This window comes from Engystomops pustulosus, chromosome 3, assembly GCF_040894005.1.
Source record: "Engystomops pustulosus chromosome 3, aEngPut4.maternal, whole genome shotgun sequence".
Classification (NCBI taxonomy): Eukaryota; Metazoa; Chordata; class Amphibia; order Anura; family Leptodactylidae; genus Engystomops; species Engystomops pustulosus.
In genome coordinates, this window is record NC_092413.1 from 117153438 (window position 1) to 117176040 (window position 22603).

At 43.1% G+C, this 22603-nt stretch overlaps 2 protein-coding genes across 6 annotated transcripts in view; one reads left to right on the plus strand and one right to left on the minus strand.

Moving 5' to 3' along the window:
• Window positions 1-601: 601 nt before the first annotated feature.
• On the minus strand, window positions 602-9981 carry TSTD1 (thiosulfate sulfurtransferase like domain containing 1). The gene is made up of 4 exons (XM_072141913.1): window positions 9760-9981; window positions 6046-6219; window positions 3948-4107; window positions 602-2243 (listed from the first exon to the last, which is right to left on the minus strand). The coding sequence occupies exons 1-4, from the start codon at window positions 9833-9835 to the stop codon at window positions 2177-2179; spliced, it is 477 nt and encodes a 158-aa protein (XP_071998014.1). The 5' UTR covers window positions 9836-9981; the 3' UTR covers window positions 602-2176.
• An 11-nt stretch (window positions 9982-9992) lies between these two features.
• The window catches only part of USP45 (ubiquitin specific peptidase 45), a 91482-nt gene continuing 78871 nt past the window's right edge, over window positions 9993-22603 (plus strand). For 2 of the 5 annotated variants that reach the window (XM_072141907.1, XM_072141908.1), the window contains exons 1-3: window positions 9994-10181; window positions 13035-13143; window positions 14288-14457. In XM_072141907.1, coding sequence (XP_071998008.1) covers window positions 13041-13143; window positions 14288-14457 — 273 coding nt within the window. In that variant the 5' untranslated portion in view covers window positions 9994-10181; window positions 13035-13040. Of the gene's footprint in view, window positions 10182-13034; window positions 13144-14287; window positions 14458-22603 lie in introns of those variants that run through there. The other 3 variants (XM_072141911.1, XM_072141909.1, XM_072141912.1) reach the window with 3 other exon arrangements.

A 22603-nucleotide genomic window follows, 5' to 3' on the forward strand; every position in this document is an offset into this window, starting at 1 on the left:
CGAGTAAAAAAATTTGCTCAAACGATGAAGTCATTGCCGAGACAGAGGCGTATTTTGGAGAGTTCAACAAATCCTATTTTTTCAAGGGGTTAAAAAATAAAATGGCAGGAACGTTGAGAAAAGTGTATCTTTCTAAAAGGGGACTATGTTGAAAAATAATAAAAAAAAATTTGAAAAAATGGTGTCTTCATTTCTAACACGGGTACTTATTGAACCGCCCTTGTAACAATCAATTGAAAGTTGTTGATATGGTTTTATATAGGATGTAATTCATAAATGTAGTATATATTTTTTTAGATATGGATATTAAATAAAGCATATATTTATTAAAAAAAAAAAAAAAGTATTGAGATGAACTTGTTATTGACCAAATACTTATTTTCCACCATAATTTGCAAATACATTCTTTGACAGACAATGTGATTTTCTGGATTTTTTAAGTGGGAGAAGCAGAATTGGTGCCTGACCAAATACTACTCCACACTGTACGTCGCTCAGCAGGATTTTTCATGCGGTGTTTTGCACAGTATACAATGTGTGAATCTAGCCTTACATAGTATCTGCAAATACTTGTAGTGTTAAAGGATGAAACCATAACAACTCCACTTTCAAAGTGTCTTTATTGTACTTTCCGAGATTTATGAACCCTCATGTTACACGAATTGGCAGAAATTTTCAGGGTAAATCTGTATTGTGAATTTCACTGATAGAAAAATAGTGTTTAAAATGATCAGCTGTGAAAACTAGGGGGAAATGAGGAATCTAAGTAACATTAGTTAATGGAAAAATAGCCTGGTATGCAAGTGTATATAAATTGTAACATAGTACATGAATTACATGGATACTCTAAAATAGACATTTATACATCATAGGTTCATGAGTCCAAACAATAAAAGTCATTCTAGAAACGTTTGTTGTATTGTTATTTGGTGAAATGAAAACAATAGTAATGTAAAAGTTATACAAACATACTAAACCTTGGTCCAATCTAACATAGAATTACAGTACATTTTAAGGCACATAACCTCATTGCATCATGCCAGGACATCTTCAGTGCATTACATGAAATGAGTTTTTGGGTCACATTATTATTTATCCCATCTGGAGCATTTCAGAAAACATGGTCCATGATGCTGAGACTTTGCTTCAGGTGGTCAGGCCACATAAGGACAGAGTTTCCTGACCAGAAATGAAGTCATACTGTACAATACTACAGTTTTAAAATTTCTCACAACATTTGAGATCTTTCAAGTAGCTTTGTGAATGTATGAACTTCACATGACTAATATAAACATTCAATGATAGAGGACAATACTGGCTGCAAGCAGAGATCTTGGAAATGGTAAGTAATGAAATGAATTTTCCAGCCAGATAGTTATGCTAGATGGTTTACTTTTATGTGGCATAGTCGCTGCTGTACTACTGTAAGTGCTGATATCAGGTTTGTATTTTCTGTAGTCTCACAGTTTTACATCTTTGTATTCTTGATAGGAAACCAGTTCAACTATTGTGCAAATGTTTCCATGAAGTACCTCCATACTAGGAAAACTATTTCTTACACGTTTGTCTAAAGATCAGGAGAATGCAGAGCACTTCACCATAAAAATAGTTTTGGAATGGTTTAATTTTGTTTGTGCATCAAAACAAACCCTTTGAGCATTGAGCATTTGTGGAATTAGCGTTTTACAAAGATAAGAAATTCGGTGCAAAAAGAAAAAAAAAAAAAACCTTCAGTATTCATTAATCTGTGGTGTGGATTATAAATCAGCAAATTGATAAACATTTTACGCTTTGCAGTGCATAGGGAGAAACCCATGAATCAATTCTATACATCCTGATAAGAAAAAAAATCTGCAGTGTATCAGTATATATATATATATATGTGGACATATTCCTAGACTAGAGAAACACTGGGAGGTTTTTTTTTCACCAAAGTAACAAAAAGGGAAAACTCCCAGTGTGTCCCCAACCGAAAAGGATTTTCACAAAGCTATGTTTCATCTTTCTTTCATCTCCATGAGAGAAGTTTTCTCTAGGTACCTCTCATGGTATCCAATTCCTCTTTTTAGGATAAAATGATGATGGCACATGGAAACAGTCCTACAAGTTATTGCTTCATGCTATGTAACAACTTCATGGCAAATATATTGTGCACTGTTGCAGATGTGGCTTGAGTTCAGGATAGTTTTTCTGGCGATTCATGCCTTGTCCAATCTTCAAATCCTCCTGCATAGTTGTGTACTCTAAAAGAACAAAGGAAAATGGTTAAATGGACACCAAATTCCCCACTTATTCTGGGCATCCTCAGCTTCTTTTTACATCATCCCTCTTAGCGAGTTAGCCAATATTGACCACCCTTTACTTAAGCAGGTATTTTTGATCCCCATCACTAGTTATTTTTGTGATTCTGCTGGTACCAACTGATTTAACTGTACCCCCATCTTCTGTCTTGTCTCTCCCAAGTTAGGTTAGTTAGTTCACACTAGCTTTTGGCAGGTCTTGTTACAGAATACATTTATAACAGAGCAGTAATGGAAGCTACCCTTCTGTACATGGCATTCCCCATATTGGGAATGGAAGGCGAATGCAAGACCTTCTGTTCACCTTCCATCTTCAGTTTCCTAAACCAGAGAGTGTAACTTAATCTCCCAACAATGGTGTGAATTTGGTTGTATGAGAATACTGAGGAAGATACCAGTTTCGGGTGTGAGTTTTATATATTTTTAGCTGTATGTTTGTTTCCTTGTTCCAAATTTGCCGATTTGAATTTTAGACCCCAAAGATGCACACAATTCTGCGAGGCACACACGTCTCATGAATTATAGGGAGCCCCAGTGTTTGGAAGTGCTGTAGCTAGCCTATGCTCTCCATAATGGGTGTAGTACCTTGTGTCTATAGGACACATAATTCCTTAATCACCCTAGGTTAAATAGTAATTTAATACTATTTGTGAAAATCTTTAATAATAATTAAAAAAAAATAAAATAAAAAAAACAGTTAACAGCAGAGCTTCCATGGGGCATGCAATTTTTGATGCCCTGCCTGAAGTGCATTGAAACACTGGCAGTCTACCACTTCCAATTACGGCTTTAGCTAGAAATCTTAAAATGTTTTGGAGCTGAATAGAAAGCTGCACTATTAGAACAGTGAGTATACCCTCCCCTGAGAAGCTAATTGGAAGGTAACTGATCTTAAGATATTATCAGCTCCATAACTAGAGTAGCAATGTTACTAAAGCATGGAAAACTTGGATCCGGCTCACCACTGCAATGGTCCCAAATCTAAATGCAATGATAATAAAAGCTACTTTATTTAATCATCCATAATATAGTACAAAGGCAATGAACGTGTTCTAACCTATCATCACACGTATTTATTTGTATATGTGTTTCCTAAAAAGTTTGTATCAAGTTTTGTATACGTGTTCGCAACACAGAGGGGGGCTGGTCTCCAACTGTTCCAATTCTACAGAAGAACATGAGGAGCAGAGAACTAGTTTTTTGTGGACTCATCATCGAATAAATTTTATGCCAGGTCCAGACTGGTGCAGAAATGGATTATTACCTGGTGCAGGCTATAGTAAATTTTGTGGGCCAAGGCATCTCTGTCCCTTCCTGCTCCAAGCCTATTTTTCAAGAAAGCAGTACCATGCATTACCTACGATTGCCATGTAGTGCTTCTCTTCTGCAGAATGATGACTAGAGGCATGTGTCTTGCAATAAGGAGACATATTCATCTAATTATCAATTATAAGAGTCAGTAGCTGGTAATACCCATATAACGTATACATCTTATTAGTAGTGTAGATTTGTACTGTCAGGTGATACCTTTTTGAGGCTAACTAAGTATATTTGATGGTGAGCTTTCGAGAATACTAGTTCTCTTTGACAGAAATGATGTTTGTATACATCTTATAGCAGCATAATGCAACAGAAAGATCTACATACCTATTGTAGCCAAGTTTGGTTGCTACATCTAAAGCCTTGCTACTTCGAATCCCAGCAAGACAAGAAAATACCAAGGTGTTGGATTTCTCAGGCATCTTCTTTTCATATTTCTTCTCAAAATCTGTTGGGGTCATTTGAAGCGCAGACACAAGATCTCCAACTAAGTAAAAAAACAAAACAAAAAACAGCAGATAGTTAATACCGTAGCAGTGAAACATGTCAAGGGGAGGGGTATTGTCATTTTAAAACACTGTTAAATTCTATCTCGTACTGTGGAAGTAGTTAGCATCCAGATAGATTGACCTGCAGGCAGACTGGATACTGAGGAGATTCATAAATATAACCAACTACATAACGATTACTAAGAGAGTTGCTTGACTTTCAGTAAATGAAAAGACACCACCGCACATCAGATTTAGAATTTATATTTTTCTGTTGCCGTGAAGGCCATTTTTGAGCTTTTTGGAAGAAAAAGGATGTACCACATCTCATATTTGTATAGCAGCATATAGTTAAAGGGAACCTGTCACCTGGAGACCCATTTTCAAGACAGGTTACGGAAGCCTATTACAGCTGCAGTGCAAATATGCCTTTCTACTTTCTCTAAGCATTTGCATTACAACAGGGGTCCCCAAACTATGGCGTGCGGGCCACTTGCAGCCCACGGACCGTTTCTATCCGGCCCCCATCCCATCAAGCGCCGAGCCCCCGGATCCGTTATTTGGGGGCCCCCGGGCTGGCGCTTCAATAGAGTCAGTGATTAGGCCACGGCCTGCGGCAGTCGGGCAGGGGCCTCCGTCCGTCCGGACAGGAAGCTCCTGCCTGTCACTGAATAGTGCTCGATGCGGCCGGAAACGGCCGCATGAGCACTATTATTGCAGGTGGAGCGATGTGGCCGGAAGACAACCCTGGCGCACATCGCTCCTTGAACCTGGATGCGTGGCCGCGTGATTACGTCACGCCGCACACCCCTTCCTGTCCGGCAGCAGCCAGAAGATGCGAGAGCCAGAGGTAAGTACAGGGTTTTTATTTTTTTTTAAACAGCAGTAGAAAGATTGTGGCGGCCCTAATATATGAAACAATGAATTATGGGGCCATTATAGAAAATAATAATGGAGGTGGAGCATAGGGAATAATTATGAAAGGGCAGCATAGGAAATAAGTAATTATAATGAATTATTTCCTATGCTGCCCCTCATAATTAATTATTTCCTATGCTGCCCCTCATAAAGGGCAGCATAGGATATAATTAATTATGAGGGGCAGCATAAAATAGTTCACAAAGGGATGCAGTATATTAAATAATTAATTGAGAGGGCCCAGTGTATTACGGATGCGGTCGCATGTACTGCTAGCGCTGTGTTTTCAAGGAATTTCTTATATTTTTAAACTTCAGTCCGGCCCTCCAACGGTCTGAGAGGGACAGTGACCGGCCACCTATGTAAAAAGTTTGGGGACCCCTGCATTACAATATAATTGTGTGTTATAACTTACCTTGCACCCTGACAGAATCATCTGTTTAGTCCCAGAGGTTGGGCTTTCATTTGGATGCATTTCAAAAAACAACATGTCACTCATTTGTGCTGTTCACTTCTCACCTCTAAGCCCCCACCTTTGTGCTCCTGTACAGCTCCTCCCTCCTGCTTCTAGCCTGGTGAGCTGACATCAGTGGGGAGGAGGAGCTGTAGAGGTGCAAATATGTGGGGGCTAGGAGCTGAGCAGTCTGCAGCACAGACAAGTCACATGTTTTCTGAAATGTTTCCAAACCAAAACTCAACCCCTAAGACTACACAGAGTATTCTCTCAGTATGCAAGGTAAGTTATAACACACAATTATATTGTAATGCAAATGCTTACAGAAAGCAGAAAGATACATTTGCAATGCAGCTGTAATGGGCTGCAAAAAAAATTTTGACTGCCGTTTATATCTTCGCATCCAATTGTATTGATGTGCCTCCATTGTCCCCTGGCATGGTCACTGACAAGCTGACTGGTATGCTCTTACCTGTCAGTCAGCATACAAAGAGGTGTGGAGATGCACTTCTAGTGCTCTGCTCGTAACTAAAATCAAATCTTCCCAATAGCTCCCATTACTTACATGGGATGTGCAGTGATCCCTTAATAATTCCATATTCTTTGACTTCCCATGGCTCCCGAACGTCTACGACTAAAACACTCTCATTTTTCAGCAAGTCTTTCAGTTCTTCATAATTGATGGATGTACCATAGTTGTCAGAAAAGCTGCGGACAGCAAGCCATTGTGGCCTCAGACCTGTGATAAAGAGCACAAAACAACTTCAGATATATTCTAGAGTCTAGGAGAAGATGGGAATCTTTTTTTAGCATTCCCATGTAAAACTTGCCTATTACCCATTAACCACTTCCTTACCAGGCCCTTTTCCATGTTTGCTCTGTGCTTTCCAAAAGCTATATCTTTTGTTGGTTTTATTTTTCCGCTTACAGAGACATAGGAGGGCTTGCTATCAGCAGGACAAATTGTGCTTTTTAATGGCACCATTTTATTTTTTGTTCATTGTACTGTACAGGGAAACTGGAAAATCCCAAATGGGATAGAATTGACAAAAAAAACAAAACAAAAAAACCCCCCCACAGTTGTGCCATATTCCTTTGTTTTTACATCTTTTCCTGTGTGGTACAAATAACACATCCCCTTCATTCTTTGGGTTGGTAAGCTTTTTTTTAAATTATGTCTTATTACTAAAAAAAAAAAAAAGTGAATCTTTGTACAAATTTTTGCCATATGCTAACACCAATAACTTTTTCATACTACAATGTACACAGCTGTGTGCAAGTGACGTTTTCATTGATACCATTTTTGGGTCTCTATGACCTTTTCAACACTTTAGGAATGATTGTGATCAATTTTTTTGTGTTGCGAAATGGCGAAAAAGATGGATGCAGACATTTGGGCGCTATTTTTTGTTACGTGGTTCACTGTTGGGAATACTGTATATACTCGAGTATAAGCCGAGTTTTTCAGCACAAAAAATGTGCTGAAAAACACTAACTCGGCTTATACTCGAGTCAAAAAACTAAGGAAAAAAAAAATCTAAACTCACCTTTCCAGCGGCCGCGCGAGTCTTCTATGCGATCCCTCTGGCTGCGGCACCAGGTCAGTGCAATGTCAGAGTCACTGACTTCAGCCGGCGCCGCGATCGTATTGTGTGTGCCGGCAGCCGGCACACACTGTGATGTCAGCGCTGCGGCTGACGTCAGAGGGATCGGATAGAAGACTCGCGCCGCCGCCGAAAAGGTGAGTTTAGATTTTTAATTTTTTTTTTATTAACTGTCCGGCTCCATAACAGGGCACAGGGGCTGGTGGCTAAATACTTGGTCAGGGCCTGACAGGCTATGCACTACTGGGGGCAGGGCCTGACAGGCTATGCACTACTGGGGGCAGGGCCTGACAGGCTATGCACTACTGGGGGCAGGGCCTGACAGGCTATGCACTACTGGGGGCAGGGCCTGACAGGCTATGCACTACTGGGGGCAGGGCCTGACAGGCTATGCACTACTGGGGGCAGGGCCTGACAGGCTATGCACTACTGGGGGCAGGGCCTGACAGGCTATGCACTACTGGGGGCAGGGCCTGACAGGCTATGCACTACTGGGGGCAGGGCCTGACAGGCTATGCACTACTGGGGGCAGGGCCTGACAGGCTATGCACTACTGGGGGCAGGGCCTGACAGGCTATGCACTACTGGGGGCAGGGCCTGACAGGCTATGCACTACTGGGGGCAGGGCCTGACAGGCTATGCACTACTGGGGGCAGGGCCTGACAGGCTATGCACTACTGGGGGCAGGGCCTGACAGGCTATGCACTACTGGGGGCTGGCTGGCGGCTATGTACTACAGGGGGCTGCTGGCTATATACTGGGGGGGGGGGAGGCTGTGACCAATGCATTTCTCACCCTCGGCTTATACTCGAGTCAATAGGTTTTCCCGGTTGTTTGTGGTAAAATTAGGGGCCTTGGCTTATACTCGCGTCGGCTTATACTCGAGTATATACGGTAATCTTTTTGTAACATTTTGATATGTATCGGACATTTTGGGATGTGGAAATACCTACCGTGTTTAGGATTTTACTTATACAGAAGGTCCCCTACTTAAGAACACCAGACTTATAGATGACCCCTAGTTACAAATGGACTTCTGGATATTGTTAAAGGGTAACCGTCATTTCAAAAAACTTTTGATATTTGGTATATGGACATTTGGTCTTCAGAAAGGAGCAGAGACTACGGAGAGATACGCCCCCATCTCTCTCCCTGCAGCCAGCTGATCACCTCATGTCTCACTGCCCCAGCACTCACTCATTTGCAGGGAGAAGCCCTAACTAATGTAGTGACCAAGCACCTACATTCTTATCTCTCCTCAGCTTTCCCTACACTTGTATGTAAACTAATAATCCACAGCCCCCCCTCCCCCATCACCTCACACAAGGAAATGGCAGGAGACTCTCTCCAAGTCTTCAAGCTGTGCCCTCATGTGCTGTGCTGGAGTTTTACTTAGGTAGGTAGATAGATAGATATGATATAGATAGGATATACATAGATAGATAGATACATACATACGATAGATATGAGATAAATAGGAGATAGATAGATATGGGAAGAACCATTATGTGCTGCAGTTGACTGCGACAGCTAGCAGGTAAAATGCTGCGATTAGTGCCAGCAAAAAGTGATGTGCAATGAGCTCTTTAGTAGGTAGCGCATGGTGGTTCAGTGAGCTATAGAAACAGAGATACAGCTAGTTAAAGACATAGTCAGGCTATGGGCGCTGCAGATAAAGATCCAATTTCAAAACGTATCTTTGCATCTTCAGCACTGTATCTCGCAGAGCTGTAGTAAAGATTTTTTCATATCCTACCTGAGTGGGCTTTTAGCTTAGTAGTGTAAAAGAATGTGACAGTGTGCATCAACAACTCTGTTGTGTGTAGCTGGCAGCTTATCTGTGGTAGTAATAGTAGCAGCACACTGGATAGGATGTAAACATTTGCAATTCTCACAGCGACTAAACTACATCCACGCCATGTGGGTGTGGAGGGGGAGCATAGGGGTCCAGATTAGACCTCTGGAGTGGGATGCGGGGGCGCAGCGCAGGTGTATAGTACATCTCCCCTGTGTCCTTATATGATCAGGATTGTTCTGGACTATGACTTTTAGCTGAAACTTGTGGAGCGCTACTTGCGTTTTAGCCGATGTACTACATGCTGTATTACAAATAAAGGATAGATTTTGGAAGACTTAGGAGCCTGCTCTGGAATAATTATCTTCTGATACGGGCTTAGAATACAATTTCATGCGTCTTATTACACATTTTTTTCCTGCTAGTGGGCAGCAAGTTTCCATTCAACTACACTTTGGTCGTGCACCAGGAATTGCAATGTTTTCATTCCTTACACTAGAAGACTGGTCCCTGTTCTGGCCTAGTCACAAAAACGCTGACCAGATTATTGCTGTGTGAATACAGCCCAAGGTCACAGAGTGCAGTATTCATAGATTCCGTAGGCATTGGACATGTGTTACCTCTGACCACAGCAGAGCAAGTACAACTTTACATTCTGATTTGAGAAAAGACTTCAATATAAAATGTCACCCAGTATGGACACACAGACGGTTGTGAATAAGCCTCCTGTGTAATGTGACTCGTCATGTCTGTGACAGCCAGTCATAGGTGACATGGAGCCAGTCAGGTCACAGAGTGACATTAGCCTGTATGTAACCCTCTCATATCACCCAGAGGAGCTGTGCCTGGTCATGCATTTATGATATGTAAGAGATCTCACCCTGCCCAGCCGCCCTCCGCACCGTGCCCCGGGCACACCGCAGTGCTACACACAAGAGCCCGAGTCTGGCGGCCATCCTGCCGGTCACTAAAGTCACCTCCACCGAGATGAGGGCGGAAATGTCCTGATCCAGAGGGAGGGGAGAGCTCCGGAAATAAGCGCGCTCCCTCCCTCACATGGAAGTATACATGTGTTATACGCATTGCTATGGTATATAGAGGCGGCCTGCAGCGCTATGCTCATTACTGGCTTCTCCCAGCGCCAAATGGCAAAGCGAGATTGAGCTCCAGCCTGAGGAACGTGGTACCTTCAGGCTTCCGTACTGTGTTATTGCTGCAGGCGCTTCTCCGGAGACACGTGGGTGGTAGAGGAGCTCTGCTAAGAGCAGGGTCCCCACTTATTACCGGACGGCAGCCTGTGCTGTAAGTAGGCGCTGTGTGCCCATATATCACCCACTGGGCATCTTGTAGTCACGTGTCCCCGTTACCACACGAATCACAGCGTGTTATGCGCAGAGAGCTGTGTACACAGATCGTAGTTATGTTGTGTATATGGGGGGTTTCATATAGCCACATATATTGCTACACACTGCAGAAACACAGGCCCATAAAGTTTTATGAAGTCTCCATAAAATAAAATCTAATCGGCAGCATACCCATGTATGCTATGTATTAACCCTTTACAATGCAGGGGGAGACCAAGTGTGCTACATGATATCTTGTGGGCTCTTCTCACATGCTCAATATTCAGTCCATAAAATCATGTCCCCAATGTCATCGCCACCTCCCCATTACACTTTAGCTCTCAGGACAATGCAGGCAGTGGCTCCTAGATTACAATTATCACCAGGTCCAAAAATACTTTATATGTACAAGTATGGATTTTATGGACTGAATACTGCACAATATTTAACATTTATGGACTTGTGGATTAAGATGAGTACCCTAAAGTTTTTTTGCCATGTTTTTGCTGATTGCAAGATGAAAGGTTTTATGGAAGAAATTTTTGCACAAAATTATTTACTTGCGGAGAGCAAAATTTATCAGCATGGCTGCGAACTAAAACTTATATTTTTATTAGATATACCTTAAAATATACAAAGGTCACAGGTTGTGAATTCTAAAAACAACAACAAAAATCCGTACTATAGACGCCGACCTAGGCGACTATACTGATCACCACAACCCCCAACGGTTGTGGATCAAACAATGGGGATACCACGTACCTGCAAATCACGGTGCCATGCACCATACCATCCAAAAAATACCTTGCAAAGAGGAAATAAAAGATGGTTCTTACCACAACTGGTAATGGTCTGTAGTTGTGTCCAGTGGTCAGCTGTGCTGTTTCCAAAGTACGTGTATTGACGGGAGCATTAAGATGGTAAAGGACATACCTGTATATGTTAGATCCAAAAACGTCACGAACTGTAACAAGGCTACAACTGTCCCTGTCCCCAGGTGTGATTAGCTCCCGCCCTGACAAGGGCAGTCCCAATAACTTGCCCTAGTTTAGAAAAAAAAACAAAAAAAAAAAACACCCTGCATTCCCCTTCCCTGACGCGTTTCTTCCTGCTGTAGGTTCTTCAGAGGGATTGCGGTGGAATCAATAAAACATGGGGTCTCCAATGTAGAGGAGCATCCCTTGGGGTGTAGTAAATAGTCTGATAAACCCAAGTGTAGGGTCATCTACTGGGTCCCTGGTGTGGAGCCCCAGGCGTTGATCCCTATCTGATGGTGTAGGGAGAGCGAAAATGTAAAGTATTGAGTCAGTGGTACTAATTGCTTGTATTGATTCTGTATACTGCACAGTGCAGGGGCATTAGTCAGATGTGGCTGTCAGCATACTAATGTCCACTTTTTTACCTTCTAAAGGCAGAACTTTGGTAGTGTGTACCGTTATGTGATTAAAGGTGTCACATTATTATTATTTCTTTATTTACATAGTGCGCACAGATTACTTAGAGCTACACAGAGCTTGCCAAATCAGTCCCTGTCCATATGGGATCACAATCTAAACAACCTGTTTTGGAGTATGGGAGGAAACCGGAGGACCCATAATAATAATAGTGTCTGTATATGATGACATTATAGGTCTATGGACATGTACACTGGGAGCTTCACTGGAGAACATGCTGAGCATGTCCAAAAATTCCCTGGTATATATTATACAGCAGTATTTGTCTTTACCTGGATGTTTAGTTATTCATGTGTGGGCTGGACCTTGCTATGATCCGCGTTTTAGTCATGGCTCCTGACAACATTGCAATTTAAGATGCTGTAAACATCATAACTAGTACAGCTCTATGGTTCTGTGCTGACTTTATGTTGTGGCTGGCTTGGACTTGGCTTCCTAGTCATAAAGTATAAATTGGCGTGGGGATTTGTGCACAGTAAATTCTCTTTTGTATTTGAATATTTTCATGTGGATTTGTGTTTACTTACCAATGGTGTAAATCCGCAGCCATTCTGCAGTAATCTGCATCAATTTCCCTGGTCATCCTCTAAATATGCAATTAAACTTTTATGAATAGAAATGAGCAGACCTGTAATTCAGTTTGGTGTGACCCGGAGGTATCAGTGGCTATTCATGAACACTTTCCTAGTGCCTAATCCTCTTTTCAATCTTTTTTAACAGCCACTTATATAGGATCTATGTAACACATGTATATATAAATGTATACTATTTCCATTGCTCTTTGGACTACAGTATATAGTTTGCTGTTATACTGTTACTGTTTATTATGACAGTAAATAACTTTAAAGGAAACCTACCACTTGTAGTGGCAGGTTTCTGATGGAAATACCGGGCACCAGCTCAGGGTGACCTGGTGCCGGAGCTTATTTTTGTTAGTGTTTTAAACCGCAGTATCGCGGTTTAAAATACTTTTTAAACTTTATGGCCGGCGCAGGGAGGTACGCGCTCGGCGCTTACCGTGCACGCGGCTACATAGGAAGTGAAGGTTTCCTTTCTGGAAAATATGTTGACCCTCTTCAAACTATAAATCAATATATCACTGCTCAACTAACATTAAATGATGTACCAAGACACATATGACGACATATGACGTACTACGATTAAGAAAAAAGGATGTTTACAAGTGGCGCTGGCAAGATCCGTTTTGTCACGGTAGAATCCGTTTAATCGAAGGTGCACAATAAGAAAAGACCATGAGTTTGGCACCTTAATTCGGTGCTTCTTCTAGAAAGAATGATGTGTGGAGCATCAGATCTAGATGTGTGATTACTATATATATTCTCTGTTTCTCCTTCTAGATTCCGATGAGGGTAAAGGAGCCATCTTCACTGGGAGCAGCAGAGAAGACTAGGAGGAGTAGGAGGACTAATTGCCCTCCTGATGAAGATTCCTCAGATGATATTATTGGTGTGGTGAAAGTTTTTTTCTTTTCTTTTTTTGATACCTGTCATAACTTCACTCATATTATCCTCATCATGGACTGTGCACCTAAATTATATTGGTGTTATGTATATTTTTTGATGCTAATTTTTAATTCATACTCTTTATTTATTCTTGTCATACTATATATTGAAAGGTGTCGGATCACTGTCTGTTCTTATCTTAGCTGCCTGACTTGGCTGCTTCCAGTTTACTGGATCCCAAGGTTACAGGTACATGTCTCTGTACCAAGTGCACATCATGGCAAAGCGCTGTTTAAATGCTTAGCGTTTTTTAATGGGATGGACTTGGTTCTTGTTCCATTCAAACACCATATGCGTGACAGCAGTTGTCACATCTCAGAAGCGCCAATGAGATATTTAAAGCCTTTCCTTCCCATGTATGTCTATCTTACCTCCTGGTGAAGCTGTAATAGCGAAATGCGTGTCAAGGCTTTTCTCTTCTCAGTCTCCATAACCTTATAATTTGTTATGTATATTATATTGGATAGCTTTAGATTAGCCAGCACCTGTTTCCAATTTCTCTGGCTATTGGGTGGTATTACATTGATATTTCTGGTTTGGCATCACTAAAGTTATCCTTTCTGGTTAGCGTTGGCATAGTCTTAGAGTTCTTTAGAGATCTTTAGTTTCACTGTGATTTTGTTTTATTAGATTTAAGTTTTAAAACGTCTTCAGCATGGCATCTTCCACCTTTTTATAGGCTGAATGAACAAGTTATGAGTACTTCTTCATTATCACAGAAGGAATATACCCTTGAATTCTACCTCTACCTTATGTTTAAGTGTATTGAAGATTTACTGTTGGTGGTGGCTTGCTATATCAGACGTAGCTGTCTTTTAGCTGTTGTCTTAAAATCATTGCCTATTAACAAGGTACTCTACATTGCTCTTGCTGGTTTTACAGAATAACTTCTTGATACAAACCCTTTGCTACTTCCCCATAAATCCTGTTGCTGGTTAACCTGAAATAAGAAAAATGCTAATAAGAGTACATTCATTTGCTTTTACCCGTCAACCACATCAATCATCAGTTCCTGGAGTATACAAATTGTGCTTTCAGGTGTGCTAAAGCTTTTCTGGAAGGCTCCTGAATATCTTGTTTACTTTCAGGCCTTACCTGCCATCATGTGAGCCAAGCAGTGAATGTAACTCAGGTCAAGAAGGCTGTGTCCCAAAATGTGTGGGCAGCCTGCACAGAATGCATGAAGGAGAGAAGGACGAAGGATGGAGAGTTTGCTTCTCCAGTTGATGTATGGCTGTGCCTTAAATGCGGCCATCAGGTAAGAATTACTCCACATATGTTAAATTCATTGGCTTTTTATCTTTTACAATCTTAGATTTATATGAACAGATATAGCCCAATGACTCCACACTCACACTCACCCTCACACACACACCCTCACACATCAGGGAGAATTTGGAGGATGCTGCACACAGAAGTTGCTTGTACATCACAGATAATGTAAATATTGACTAAATATGTTACTGAATTATAAGGGATAGTATCAACAAATGTTCATGGTTTTTAACCCTCTCCTATCCAGAACAATCTGAGAACACGCTTGCTCTCTGATTGCCTTGTATTTCCTGATGTTTTTTTACAAAAATTGAAACAACGAATATTCGATCCTCTTCACCTAATGTGGCTACATATAATAACACTGCTACCCAGAACATGTCCATACAGTTTTATCACACACACGTTCCTGAATAGTTTTTATTTCATGCCATCCCTCCATTATTTATACCTATGTTATGATGTTCATGCACAGAGGGTTCTGTTATTGTGCGGCTATTTCAATGCCGCACATCTAAACATGACTTATCTCAAGCTTGTTTTATGCATAGTTATTTATTTGTGTTACCATTTGTGTAAGGGGGCATATAATAAATGTGTGAAGCTAACGTTCCCTTTGTTACATGTTTTGGTAAATATACACATGTGGGTTATGTATGAACTCCTCACATCTTACGGTTTTCAGGAAAGTATATTTTCTTTATATAAGTATTCTCTATGGAGCTGATGAAGATTGACGAGTGTAGTGCACAGCAATCTCAGTCAGCTCCATAGAGATGAAAGGGGTAGCCAGAAATGTCCATTTTGCTATTCACTGTGTAGCACTACTTCAGTGCTATGCATTGAAGGGAGAATGCAATGTCTAACAGCCGGAGACCCGGTCTTTCTCCCGTGTTTAGCGTCGGAGCAGAAGGAGCTGCAGTGACATCAGATTTCTGCAGATTCTGCTGAAATCTTTTGTCATTGGGTGGTCAGAAAGAGTATGTGATGCACATTAACACCTACCCCAAACATTATTTTGCCTTCTTTGACTTTTTGAGCTGCCCAAAATTTTGTCAAAATGAGATGGTTGTTTGTTGAAGGTGGAGTTCTTTTCTACATATCGAAATATGCGGCATATGAAGTGCACTTATTGAAAACATTTCGTATTGAAAAAATAAATTGACTGAAAGTATAATTTGTCTTGGAAAGTGGTCAAACACAGTGCAACTCAGAGGTCGCATTAACGCCTCACCACGCGTCATAGACGCGTGATGAGGCGCCATTACCCCCCAAAATAATTGCCATGCGTAAAGTTACGCATGGCAATTATTCCCTGTAGCGCGCAGGCTGAGAGGCCCGGCGCGCGCTGCAAAGGAGGTACAAGTCAGTAGCGTGATCGCAGCGCGCGCCGGGCCGCTCAGCGCGACACGTGACACAGTTTCAGGGGCGCGCCGGAGAGACCCGAAGTGAGTGCACCGGCCCCGGGGGAGACTTGTGGGCTGCGAAAATGATGCTCCCCGTCCCGCTCTACCTGCCCGCAGCTGCCTGCGTTTGTGATCGAGGAGACCTAGAGCAGTGCTGGGTGAGTGTGTACAGTGTTGTGAGTGTCTGTGCAGTGTTGTAGTGTGTGCTGTGCAGTGTTGTAGTGTGTGCTGTGCAGTGTTGTAGTGTGTGCTGTGCAGTGTTGTAGTGTGTGCTGTGCAGTGTTGTAGTGTGTGCTGTGCAGTGTTGTAGTGTGTGCTGTGCAGTGTTGTAGTGTGTGCTGTGCAGTGTTGTAGTGTGTGCTGTGCAGTGTTGTAGTGTGTCCTGTGCAGTGTTGTAGTGTGTCCTGTGCAGTGTTGTAGTGTGTGCTGTGCAGTGTTGTAGTGTGTGCTGTGCAGTGTTGTAGTGTGTGCTGTGCAGTGTTGTAGTGTGTGCTGTGCAGTGTTGTAGTGTGTGCTGTGCAGTGTTGTAGTGTGTGCTGTGCAGTGTTGTAGTGTGTGCTGTGCAGTGTTGTAGTGTGTCCTGTGCAGTGTTGTAGTGTGTCCTGTGCAGTGTTGTAGTGTGTCCTGTGCAGTGTTGTAGTGTGTGCTGTGCAGTGTTGTAGTGTGTGCTGTGCAGTGTTGTAGTGTGTGCTGTGCAGTGTTGTAGTGTGTGCTGTGCAGTGTTGTAGTGTGTCCTGTGCTGTGTTGTAGTGTGTCCTGTGCTGTGTTGTAGTGTGTCCTGTGCTGTGTTGTAGTGTGTCCTGTGCTGTGTTGTAGTGTGTCCTGTGCTGTGTTGTAGTGTGTCCTGTGCTGTGTTGTAGTGTGTGCTGTGCTGTGTTGTAGTGTGTGCAGTGTTGTGAGCGGTGAGTGTGCAGTGTTGTGAGTGTGCGTGCTGTGCAGTGTGGGTGGGTGGGTGCTGTGCGGGTGGGTGGGTGGGTGCTGTGCAGTGTGTGTGTGTGTGTGTGTGTGTGTGTGTGTGTGTGTGTGTGTGTGTGTGTGTGTGTGTGTGTGTGTGTGTGTGTGCAGTGTGTGTGTGCAGTGTGTGTGTGCAGTGTGTGTGTGAATGTGTGCTGTGCAGTGTGTGTGTGAATGTGTGCTGTGCAGTGTGTGTGTGAATGTGTGCTGTGCAGTGTGTGGGTGAATGTGTGCTGTGCAGTGTGTGGGTGAGTGTGTGCTGTGCAGTGTGTGGGTGAGTGTGTGCTGTGCAGTGTGTGGGTGAGTGTGTGCTGTGCAGTGTGTGGGTGGGTGGGTGGGTGAATGTGTGTGTGCTGTGCAGTGTGTGTGTGTGTGTGCGCGTGCTGTGTAGTGTGTGCTGTGCTGTGTTGTAGTGTGTGCTGTGTTGTGAGCGGTGAGTGTGCAGTGTTGTGAGTGTGCGTGCTGTGCAGTGTGTGTGTGTGCGTGCGTGCTGTGCAGCGTGCATTGTGTGTGTGTGTGCGTGTGTGTGTGTGTGTGCTGTGCAGTGTGTGTGTGTGCTGTGCAGTGTGTGGGTGGGTGCTGTGCAGTGTGTGTGTGTGTGTGTGCGTGCTGTGCAGTGTGTGGGTGTGTGTGTGTGTGTGTGTGCGTGCATGCAGTGTGTGTGTGTGTGTGTGTGTGTGTGTGCTGTGCAGTGTGTGGGTGGGTGAATGTGTGTGTGCTGTGCAGTGTGTGTGTGTGCAGTGTGTGTGTGTGCGTGCAGTGTGTGTGTGTGCGTGCTGTGCAGTGTGTGTGTGTGTGTGTGTGTGTGTGTGTGTGTGTGTGTGCGTGCTGTGCAGTGTGTGTGTGTGTGTGCGTGCTGTGCAGTGTGTGGGTGGGTGAATGTGTGCGTGCTGTGCAGTGTGTGTGCGGGTGGGTGAATGTGTGCGTGCTGTGCAGTGTGTGTGTGGGTGGGTGAATGTGTGCGTGCAGTGTGTGTGTGTGTGTGCGTGCTGTGCAGTGTGTGTGTGTGTGTGTGTGCGTGCTGTGCAGTGTGTGTGTGTGTGTGCGTGCTGTGCAGTGTGTGTGTGTGCGTGCTGTGCAGTGTGTGTGTGTGTGCGTGCTGTGCAGTGTGTGTGTGTGCGTGCTGTGCAGTGTGTGTGTGTGCGTGCTGTGCAGTGTGTGTGTGTGCGTGCTGTGCAGTGTGTGTGTGTGTGTGTGTGTGTGCGTGCTGTGCAGTGTGCTGTGCAGTGTGTGTGTGCGTGCTGTGCAGTGTGTGTGTGCGTGCTGTGCAGTGTGTGTGTGCGTGCTGTGCAGTGTGTGTGTGTGTGTGTGTGTGCTGTGCAGTGTGTGTGTGTGTGCTGTGCAGTGGGTGGGTGCTGTGCAGTGTGTGCTGTGCAGTGGGTGGGTGTGTGTGTGGGTGGGTGAATGTGTGCGTGCTGTGCAGTGTGTGTGTGTGTGTTGTGCAGTGTGTGTGTGTGCGTGTTGTGCAGTGTGTGTGTGTGTGCGTGTTGTGCAGTGTGTGTGTGTGCGTGTTGTGCAGTGTGTGTGTGTGCGTGTTGTGCAGTGTGTGTGTGTGCGTGCTGTGCAGTGTGTGTGTGTGCGTGCTGTGCAGTGTGTGTGTGTGCGTGCTGTGCAGTGTGTGTGTGCGTGCTGTGCAGTGTGTGTGTGCGTGCTGTGCAGTGTGTGTGTGCGTGCTGTGCAGTGTGTGTGTGCGTGCTGTGCAGTGTGCTATGTGTGCGGTGTATTACCAAAATTTTCATACTCCTCCTCGGGTAAAAATACTCCTCAAAAATGGTGAGAGGAGTATTTTTACCCTTTTGGAAAAATGTTAGTGCGACCTCTGGTGCAACTACTTTAAAACAAATCCTCTACATGAAATAGGATAAGTGTTTATTTTAAGCTACCTTGCATGAGCTCATGCTCCTTGTTGAAGCCCCTTTATATCCTTCGGTCTCTTCTATTTATACTGCACTTCCATTTGTGGACCTTGTATCATTTATATATCACACATAAGTTTCTGTTTTATATGATGCTGGCAATGCTTTTCAGAATACACTTTAGCTTAGCAATTCAGTTTTTTATAGGAGCTGACAGACGACCCTGACTGACAGACGACCCCTAGTTACAAACGGATGTTTGGAAATTTACTGTATTTTAGACCCAGGCTAAAATAGACAGCTATAACAGTTATTAGGTATATAAGGTGTATGTAATGAAGCTTTGTTATTCCTGGTTCTTTTGACAATCCAACATTTTTTTTTTTAAACTGTTTATTGAAAAATATGTAAAACTGTACAGATTAATACAATAAAATTGTAAAAACTTCCTCACGTTGTGTATCTGTTTACAATCACATATATTATGCATAATACAAAAGAGAAAGCTATACATCCTTGCTCACATGTCGGTATATTGTATCTATGCGGCATGCAGACATTGTTTTGTACAGATCTTATAATGCACAACTTATCACTGATGACAAGTAAAGAAACAGGACATAACCAGAAACATTTAAACAAATAAAACAAACCAAGCATGCTCTTGCGTTTACTTTCGTGCATATCATTCTGGGTGGATGCGAAATTAGCTTATTCAGTATACATTTAATATGGTTCTCCAAGGGTCTACACCGCCTATATTTGAGCCTCACAAATTTATCGAAGATTATGTCGCATTTCGGTTACAGAATATGCTGTCAGAGTGGAGTCACACCAAGCATCCCAAACTTTATTAAATTTTTCTGGACGCCCCCTATTTCTGTATACTATTTTATTAAAGGGAATCACTTGGTTTACCAGTTTTTTCCACTGTGAGCAGGAGGGAGGTTTATCTCCCATCCAGCGTAGTGCAATAGCTTTCCTAGCCATAAAACAGGTTTCTCTGATTACTATTTGCTCATAATGAGACCAGATTTCCTTGTCCAAAACACCAAATAGGCATATTAGTGGGGTAATAGGGAGAGGTTTACTTAGCACTTTAGAGAGGGTTTCGACTACATCTGTCCAAAATGATGAAGTATAGCTACACGTCCATATCATGTGCCAAAAATCCGCAGGCAGAGCATCTTAGACATGCCGGGGACGTTAACCTCCCCATTTTATATAGGCGAAGGGGTGTCAAGTAACTTTGATGAATAATATACAGTTGGGTCAGTTTGTTATTCACAGATGGGGAAACATGCAGGTGTGACTCCAACATCTCTGACTCTGTGTCTTCATCTATTTCAGGGATAAGTGACTTCCATGAGGCTATCGCCTTTATGGGAACACCTTGTACCTTAGCACTAATAAGAAAGGAATAGATTGTGGATATTATACCACCAGGACCCTGTGATTTCACGATCCCTATCAGAGGGTATGATGATAAAGGTGGTCTAGGCTCTGGGAACTGGGATTGAAAGGCGTGTCGCAGTTGGAGAAATTTGTAGAAGTGTGTTCGCTGTAGCTGATATTGGGACTCTAGTTGGGTATATGATACAAAGACATTCTCTCTGAATACATCACCTATTGTACATAATCCTAGGTTGTGCCACATATCCGCATCAGATAATTGTTGTAGCTGTGGGATACCATTATTGTACCATAAAGGAGTTTCCGCTGGGATATCATTAAAGGGGCATAAAAGTTTCGCTGCCTTCCACACTATTCTAGCCACTCTATGTATTGGTAATAGTTCTTTCAGTCGCCCCCCTCCCTCATGTAGCAGAGCCCAAAGATTTTTGATATCTAAGTATTCAGCTAACATGCGCTCTGGACGTGGGGGGAGTCCAGGCGACAGCCATCCCGCCAGGTATTTGAGTTGACCTGCCAGATAGTATAGGAATATATCCGGAACGCCATGCCCCCCGAGGGTTTAGGACGTTGCAGTTTGGCATACTGAAGCTTAGAGCGAGATGATCCCCATATGAACGGGATAATCATCGAGTCTAGGTTTTTAAAAAATACCTTGGGGATCGGATAAAATACATGTTGAAGCACATAAAGTGCTTTCGGCAGTATTACCATTTTTACCAGGTTAATTCTACCTGCCACTGACAGGGGCAATGTTGTCCAGACTTTAAATTTATCTCGAAATATACCCAGTAGCGGGTTAACATTGACTTCTAGGGTCAACAAGGGTTGTCTGGTGATTATAATGCCTAGATATTTAAATTTGTCTACTACTACTAGATCGTGGATCTTAGGTGGAGATGTTTCTGCTCTCACATTGTTCAAGAACATAAGACAAGATTTACCCCAATTAATCCGCAGCCCTGAGAACCCTCCAAATGTGTCTATTAACTCTATGGCTCTTGGCAGAGAGGAATCAGGATATGACATAAACAGAAGAAGATCGTCCGTGTAAAGACTGAGGCGGTCCTGTCCCTCCCCGTGTGTTGCTCCTGCATACAACCCGTCCGTACGTATTTTTATCGCCAGTGGCTCCATCGCTAGGGCGAAAAGAAGGGGCGAGAGGGGGCAGCCCTGACGAGTGCCTCGGGCTAGAGGGAAGAATTCTGATTGGCTATTATTGATGGTGATTCGGGCCCTAGGGGATCGATATAAAAGGGAGATCCATTTTCTAAAATTCATCCCAAATCCAAATTTGGTCAGGACTGCTTGCAGATAGTTCCACTCTACAGAATCAAAGGCCTTGGCCGCATCTAGGGAGACCAAGGCCCAATCCTCCTGTCTAGTGTAGCCCACTTGAGAGATGATTTGGGCTCGCCTCAAATTATCCGAGGTGCTCCTACCGGGGATGAAGCCAGATTGGTCACTGTGTACTAGAGAAGTTATGACCTTATTTAGGCGGGTTGCTAGGATTTTGGTAAGAATTTTGTAATCCATATTCAATAACGATATGGGTCTATATGATCCACAGTCTAAGGGGTCCTTATCTGGCTTAAGTATGACTACAATAGTGGCTTCATAGAATGATTCCGGGAGGGCGTCTTTATCAAAAGCTGTTTGTAACAGATCTAGCAAAACAGGTAGCAAGTCCTCCTGATATTTTATCCACATTTCAAGTGGTAGCCCGTCTGGACCGGACGCCTTGCCTTTGGCCATTGCTGTTAGGGCCTCTTGTAATTCTTCTAGGGTGATTTTAGTATCTAATAAATCTCGCTGTACTTGAGATAGAGTGGGGAAGGTTATATCGTCCAGGTATGTGTCTAACTCTATACCTGAGCACGTGCTTTTTGATATATATAAATTAGAATAAAAGTTCGCAAATGCTTCTAATATCTCCGTATTAGAAGATAGCAAATTCCCTGCAGGGTCTCTGATCTGGAGAACACACGGGGAGGTCGAATTCTGATGGATTATATGAGCCAAGAGACTACTCGATTGATTCCCCAGCTCATAGTGCTTTTGTTTGTTAAAGAAGGAACGTCTTTTTTCTTTCTCATATAGGCATTGTAGGTACAGTCTGCCTGTGTGTAGCCAAGCTTGTTTATTTGTCTCAGTGGGCTGTTCAATATAGGCATTCTCCTGGGAGATGCATAAGTCTCTCAGCCTGTTTTCTTCCATCCTAGATTCCCTTTTAACATTTGTGATTGCTGATTGTAAACACCCTCTAATATATATTTTAAGGGATTCCCAGTAGCCGGTATATCCTTCACTCATGTTGTTACTGGCTAGGAAAGCGTTAATCAGAGTTGGGGTATAATCCGCGGCAGGCAACACTGTGAGCCAGAAGGGGTGTATTTTACTGGGTCTAAGCCCAATAGTAGAATTCTGTTCCCTGAATTCAGCGATTATAGGGGAATGGTCAGAGATTGCGCGTGGTAAGTGAGATATGGAGTACAAAAAG